This window comes from Chiloscyllium plagiosum, chromosome 4, assembly GCF_004010195.1.
Source record: "Chiloscyllium plagiosum isolate BGI_BamShark_2017 chromosome 4, ASM401019v2, whole genome shotgun sequence".
Classification (NCBI taxonomy): domain Eukaryota; kingdom Metazoa; phylum Chordata; class Chondrichthyes; order Orectolobiformes; family Hemiscylliidae; genus Chiloscyllium; species Chiloscyllium plagiosum.
Genome location: NC_057713.1, coordinates 130898600 through 130904580, shown reverse-complemented (window position 1 = coordinate 130904580; position 5981 = coordinate 130898600). Strand labels below are relative to the sequence as shown.

The 5981-nt window shown below is 43.9% G+C and overlaps 1 protein-coding gene across 2 annotated transcripts in view; it reads left to right on the top strand.

The window, feature by feature from the left end:
* c4h8orf34 (chromosome 4 C8orf34 homolog) overlaps positions 1 to 5981 on the top strand; it is a 347530-nt gene that overhangs the window by 143883 nt on the left and 197666 nt on the right. For both annotated transcript variants that reach the window (XM_043689235.1, XM_043689236.1), the window contains exons 3-4: positions 3796 to 3927; positions 5440 to 5568. In XM_043689235.1, the coding sequence (XP_043545170.1) occupies positions 3796 to 3927; positions 5440 to 5568 (261 nt within the window). The remainder of the gene's footprint in view (positions 1 to 3795; positions 3928 to 5439; positions 5569 to 5981) is intronic.

Here is a 5981-nt window from a genome sequence, read left to right as displayed (position 1 = left end):
AGCGGAGGATCCGGAGGGACGTCTGTTGCTGGAGGCTTCGGATTTGCTGTAGAGCGGAGGATCCGGAGGGACGTCTGTTGCTGGAGGCTTCGGATTTCACCAGTTTCCTCATTTCCCCTCCCCCCACCTTGTCTCCGTCAAATCCATCGAATTCAGCACCGCCTTCCTAACCTGAGATCTTCTTCCCGACCTCTCCGCCCCCGCCCCAGTCTGACCTATCACCCTCACCTTGACCTCTTTCCACCTATCACATTTCCGATGTCCCTCCCCCAAGTCCCTCCTCCCTACCTTTTATCTTAGCCTGCTGGACAAACTTTCCTCATTCCTGAAGAAGGGCTTATGCCCGAAACGTCGATTCTCCTGTTCCCTGGATGCTGCCTGACCTGCTGCACTTTTCCAGCAACACATTTTCAGCCACGCTAATATTGCCCATCATGTGGAGGGGTGTGTAAGCTCGGTCAATTAACCATGGGAAATGCAAGGTTATGGGGGTGGGTCTGGGTGGGATGCTCTTTTGAAAGATTGGTATGGGCTGAATGGTCTGCTTCACTCCATAGGGATTCCATTTCTGCACTATATTGCACCCATGTGAATATCTGATTGAAACAGAGGCTGGCTATTTCCTCTTCCCTTATTGTTTTTGAAGGTACCTGGTAGGATTGCAGGTTCACGGAGCCAGAGAGCTGTACAGCTGGGAAACAGACCCTTCGCCCCAACCCGTCCATGCTGACCAGATATCCTAAACTGATCTAGTCCCATTTGCCAGCATTTGGCCCATATCCCTCTAAACCCTTCCTAATCATATACCCATCCAGATGCCTTGTAAATGTTGTTATCTAAGTTCTCTAGGATAGCTTTCGGTTACAACTATGCAAAAAAAAATCCTACTACCCCAGATCGAAGAAGCAGCAAAATGCAACAGTAATACTTGAAAATGAATATACCCAGGTTCCTCATAAGTGGATAATGTTCACCATCAAACATATGGTTTGATATCTTCACCTGAGGAACAGGTGCCTTTTAATTTTGAAACTTAATGAAGGATTAAGCAGTGGGATGTGATGGTTGCTATTCCAAGGGTAGAACTGCTATTTTATATGATTCACGGGATTTATTGGGAGGCTGTGGCGTAGTGGGATTATCACCAGATATTAATCCAGATATCCTGGTAAGGGGTTTGGATCCCACCATGGTGAAATTTGAATTGAATTAAAAATATGGAATGAAGAGTCTTGTGGTGACCATTATTGGGGAAAAACCCACCTGGTTCCCTGCTGTCATTTAGGGAAGCAAGCTGCTGACTCCAAGCAATGTTGTTGATTCTTAAATGCCCCCTGTTACTTCAATATTCCCCTTGGGCGGCACGGTTATTCAGTGGTTAGCACTGCTGCCTCACAGCACCAGGGACCTAGGTTTGATTCCAGCCTCAGGCGACTGACTGGAGTTTGCACGTTCTCCCCGTGTCTGCATGGGTTTCCTCCGGGTGCTCCGGTTTCCTCTCATAATCCAAAGATGTGCAGGTCAGGTGAATTGGCCATCCTAAATTGTCCATAGTGTTAGGTGCATTAGTTAGGGGTAAATATAGGTTAGGGGAATGGATCTGGGTGGGCTACTCTTTGGAGGGCTGGTGTGGACTTGTTGGGTGAAATGGCCAATTTCTACACTGTAGCGATTCTAATCAATATACATCAGTTAGGGATGGGTAATAAATGCAGCCTGACCAGCGATATCCAAGTCCCATGAATCCCAAACTGGTCCTCCATATTCAAGTGTAGACGATGAGTTGGAACACTGGTTTTGGTTTTACCTTCTGGAACATGGAGCAGGTCTGTCTATTGGGCTGATCCTGGAGGCTGTTATTGGAGAAAGGACGAAAGGCTGTTTCAGGAACAAAGAATGTTAGAGTTGAGTCTGTGCACCTTGATATAATGATGGGAGCACTGTCCTTACTGTGGGCGATAACATGTCTTTTTTTGATCACTGTTTGAAGCAAGGAGACCAGCAAAAATTGCATTACACATTAAAAACAGGGATTAATATGTCTGTCGCAGAGTTGAGAGCTGTGGGCAATGTTGGATTGCAGTGTGAAGGAATCAATTTAAAGTGTTCTTGGTGTGACCCATGAAGCTTAATTTGAAACGAAGCATTTTACCAATGTTACACCTCACTGGAGATGACAGTCAGAGAGTGGGATAGAACCAGAGCAAGTCAGGCATCCAGGATTGTGTCAGTATTCACATGACGGCTGACTGTGTATGTCTGGACAACAGCCCCAGAAGTTAATGGGTAAATGAAGAGGAGGAAGGGGGTCAATGTTAGATTAAATGCTGGGGCCCTTAGGAGGAGGCTGAGATGAGTCTCAGGAAAGGACAGACTTAACGTACTTACATTGCTCAGATCTTTTGAGTATAGTAGTTGGGATGTAATGTTGAGGTTGTACAGGACGCTAGTGAGGTCTCTTATGGAGTCCAATTCCGGTCTTCCTGTCATAAAAAATATATTATTAAAGCTGGAGATAATTCAGAAGAGATTTCCAAGGATGTTGCTGGGACTGGAGGGTTTGGGTTATAGGGAGAAGCTGGATAGGCTAGGACTTCTCTCTCTGGAGCGTAGGAGGCTGAGGGATGACCTTATCGAGGTTTATAAAATTATGAGCGACATGGATAGGGTGAATAACAAGTGTTTTTTCCTTCAGGGTGGGGGATGTCAAGACTAGGGGGTGTATTTTTAAGGTGAGAGGAGGGAAATTTTAAAAAGTCATGAGGGTAATAATTTTACACAGAGCGTGGTTTGTCTGTGGAATGAACTTTCAGAGGATGCAATGGTACAGTTGCAATATTTAAATGATATTTAGATGAGGACATGAATAAGAAAGTTTTGGAGGTATATGGGCCAGGAGCAGGCAGGTGGGACTAGTTTAATTTGGGATTACATTCGGCATGGACTGGTTAGACCGAAAGGTCTGTTTCCATGTTGTATGACTCTATGACTCCATAAACAGTTCAAGATCCCTTGGAAGAGAAAGAAGGATTTGCAGAAATCTCCTCTCCTACAGATTACATTAACCTACAGATTACATTACAGTGTGGAAACAGGCTCTTCGGCCCAACAAGTCCACACCGACCCGCCGAAGCGTAACCCACCGCACCCGGAGGAAACCCACGCAGACACGGGGAGAACGTGCAAACTCCACACAGTCAGTCGCCTGAGGCGGGAATTGAACCCAGGTCTCTGGCGCTGTGAGGCAGCAGCGCTAACTACTGTGCCACCGTGCCTCTCCATCCAATCCTGTTCCCTTTTCTGGTCTTGCTCTCCACTGATGGCTACAAGGCTTAAAAATTCTTCTGTCTCTTTTAAATAAAGAGTCACCTCTTCCCGTGCTGTATCAGTGCCATTTGGAACGAAGCACTTTGGCAATGTTACAGCTCACTGGAGATGACAGGGCCAAATGCTTTGCTGCTCTCAGTAACCAGTTTCCCCTCCGTTTCCACCATACATTTTTAATCATCTGCAATCACAGAGAATGGCTCAGGGACAGGTAGATGTCTAAAGCTGGGTGTAGAATCCAGCCATATATTCTGAAGTTATCTGAAGTAAGAAAGAATTTTTATTATGACTCTAGCTGAAATATTGAACAGTTTGTGGATACAGTTGGGCCATTAAAGAATTCAATGCCAAAACCTCGGAATTTAATAAGCATGTACAAACAGTCACAGATTTCTGAATAAATGACGTATTTATTTACGTGGATTACAGCTCCTTCTTATTGATTTTTAATGTTTGCCTCTCTTGCAGAAAACAAAGGGTCACGGCGAGATTGTAGAAGTTACGACAAACCATGGCTAATAAATGCCAAAAAACCAAAGAAGTCTAAGAGTGACCTTGCTGTCTCCAACATATCACCACCAACACCAGAATCAAAGTCCTGTAAGCACCAACTCATTTGGAATTGTTTACTTGGATTTTTTGAGAGGTTAGAAGGAGTTTCCAATTCAGTCAAAACCGTACTAGAGTTTCTCATTCCGGAAACCCACCTTTGAACCTAGCAGATATAAAAGTGGAACTGCCTTCAAACTAGTGTTATTTGTTTTAGTGGATGTGCAAAACATGCCTTATGTGTTTTAGACATTTGAGCTTGCCGTTTTAGTAGTTAGGCTTATGTCAAAAACCGAGTGCGATCATGGTCAGATTCCTGCTACGTAATGATTCCACAGCCGAGCATTACCGCAGTCTGGAAAGGCCTATAAATTCACAGTTACATTGACAGCCCCAAGTTATTTCAGATCTTTGATATGGGGCAAAGAATCCAAATGTTTTCTTTGTAAAATAAAGGATTAAGCGATTACAGAATTTAAAATGTATGGAATGAACATTTCGTCATTATGTTTTTTTTTAATAGTGAAGTTATCAGTAGACGTGTCACAGCTTAGTTTATCTCAGTATGACTCCTGAAGTCTGCCCCTGGTGGAGAATGGTGTGGGGGGACGCGGTGCAAGAGTAAAAGGTGGTGGGTTTGGGTTCATGGATTGGCGTGAGTTGGCACAATTTTAGCATGGAGGCTGTGGAGCCGCGGCGATGAGGGAAGGGTCATGGGTTATGATTGATTTGCACTAAGTTGGCAAAGGGGATATAAAGGGCCGTGAGGGTTGGGAGAGGGGCACAAATTAGCACGGTGTGTGTGAGTCATGAGGTGACATTGTATGTGCGTGGGGAATGAGATGATATTGGGATGAGGGCTTTTTGATGTATTATTCTGTTTACTGTGGGGTAGGCCTTACACACCTTGTGGATACTTCTGCAGGCAGTGCGGCTGATTGCCTACTTCTCCGCTGGGACTGAACATTTGAGCCTTTTTTCCGAGATGAATTTTATGGCTCTGTAACCTCTCGATATCCAATGTGATGTTTCAACATGCCTTATGTCCCTCACCACCAATTATTCAGTAGGCTCTGTTCTGGCTATATTCCAGTACATAATGATGTCAGCTGGCTTGAAATTACTAATAATACTACAGATGATGCAAATATTGAACCAATCAGTCAGACCCACAATTGAATTGTGTTGTTGACGTCTGAAAGTCAGCAAAAGTGATTTCTGTATAAAACTGCTGAAAATGTTTTAACTAGCAGTCCAATGCTTGAAATAAGTTGAAGGCAATTCAAACAGATAAACTAATGTAGACAATCGCTTATATCCTTCCTCATTCACATCTTGAAGCAAATATTTGCAGACTTCATTTAAATACATACAAATAGACAAAATGTATTTAAAACCAGATCTTTCCAGTTGAGATTGATGCTTCTGATTATGCATGATTGAGTTAAATTATGTCTTGGATGGTGTCAAACAAAGTTGACCATTTATTAATCAGAAACTACATTTGAGACACATTGCCAAATAGGAGCTGAACTGAAATTACATTTCCATTAATCTCTGCAGTGCCAAGGTCAATAGAACAGGCAACGTGGGAATGGAGAACCAAACCTGAAAGTCAGACCTTCGATGAATTGAATCACATTCTTCAGGAAAGCAAGAAATTAGGCAAGGCCCTAGAGAGCCTGTCTCAGAGTGAGTATTATTTATTATGGTTAGTGTTGTGACAGGAAGTCAGGATTAACCTTTTTAATGTGGGATCAGAATTGTTGAGGTGAACCTTTCCCAGTTCCGATCTTCCGCCAATGTTTGAACCTTGGGATGAGAAACTTGCTGGCGAATGGTGAGAGACCTCTGTGCATGTGTTCACATGGCATTATGACTTATTAGAGTCATAGAGTCCTACATAAGGAGACAGGCTCTTTGGCCCAAGCTGCTCCAGGCTGACTAAACATCCATTTCCTTGCACTTGGCCCATATCCTTCTAAGTTAAAACAAGCACTGCAGATGCTGGAAACCAGAGTCTAGATTAGAGTGGTGCTGGAAAAGCACAGCAGGTCAGGCAGCATCCGAGGAGCAGGAAAATCGACGTTTCGGGCAAAGGCCCT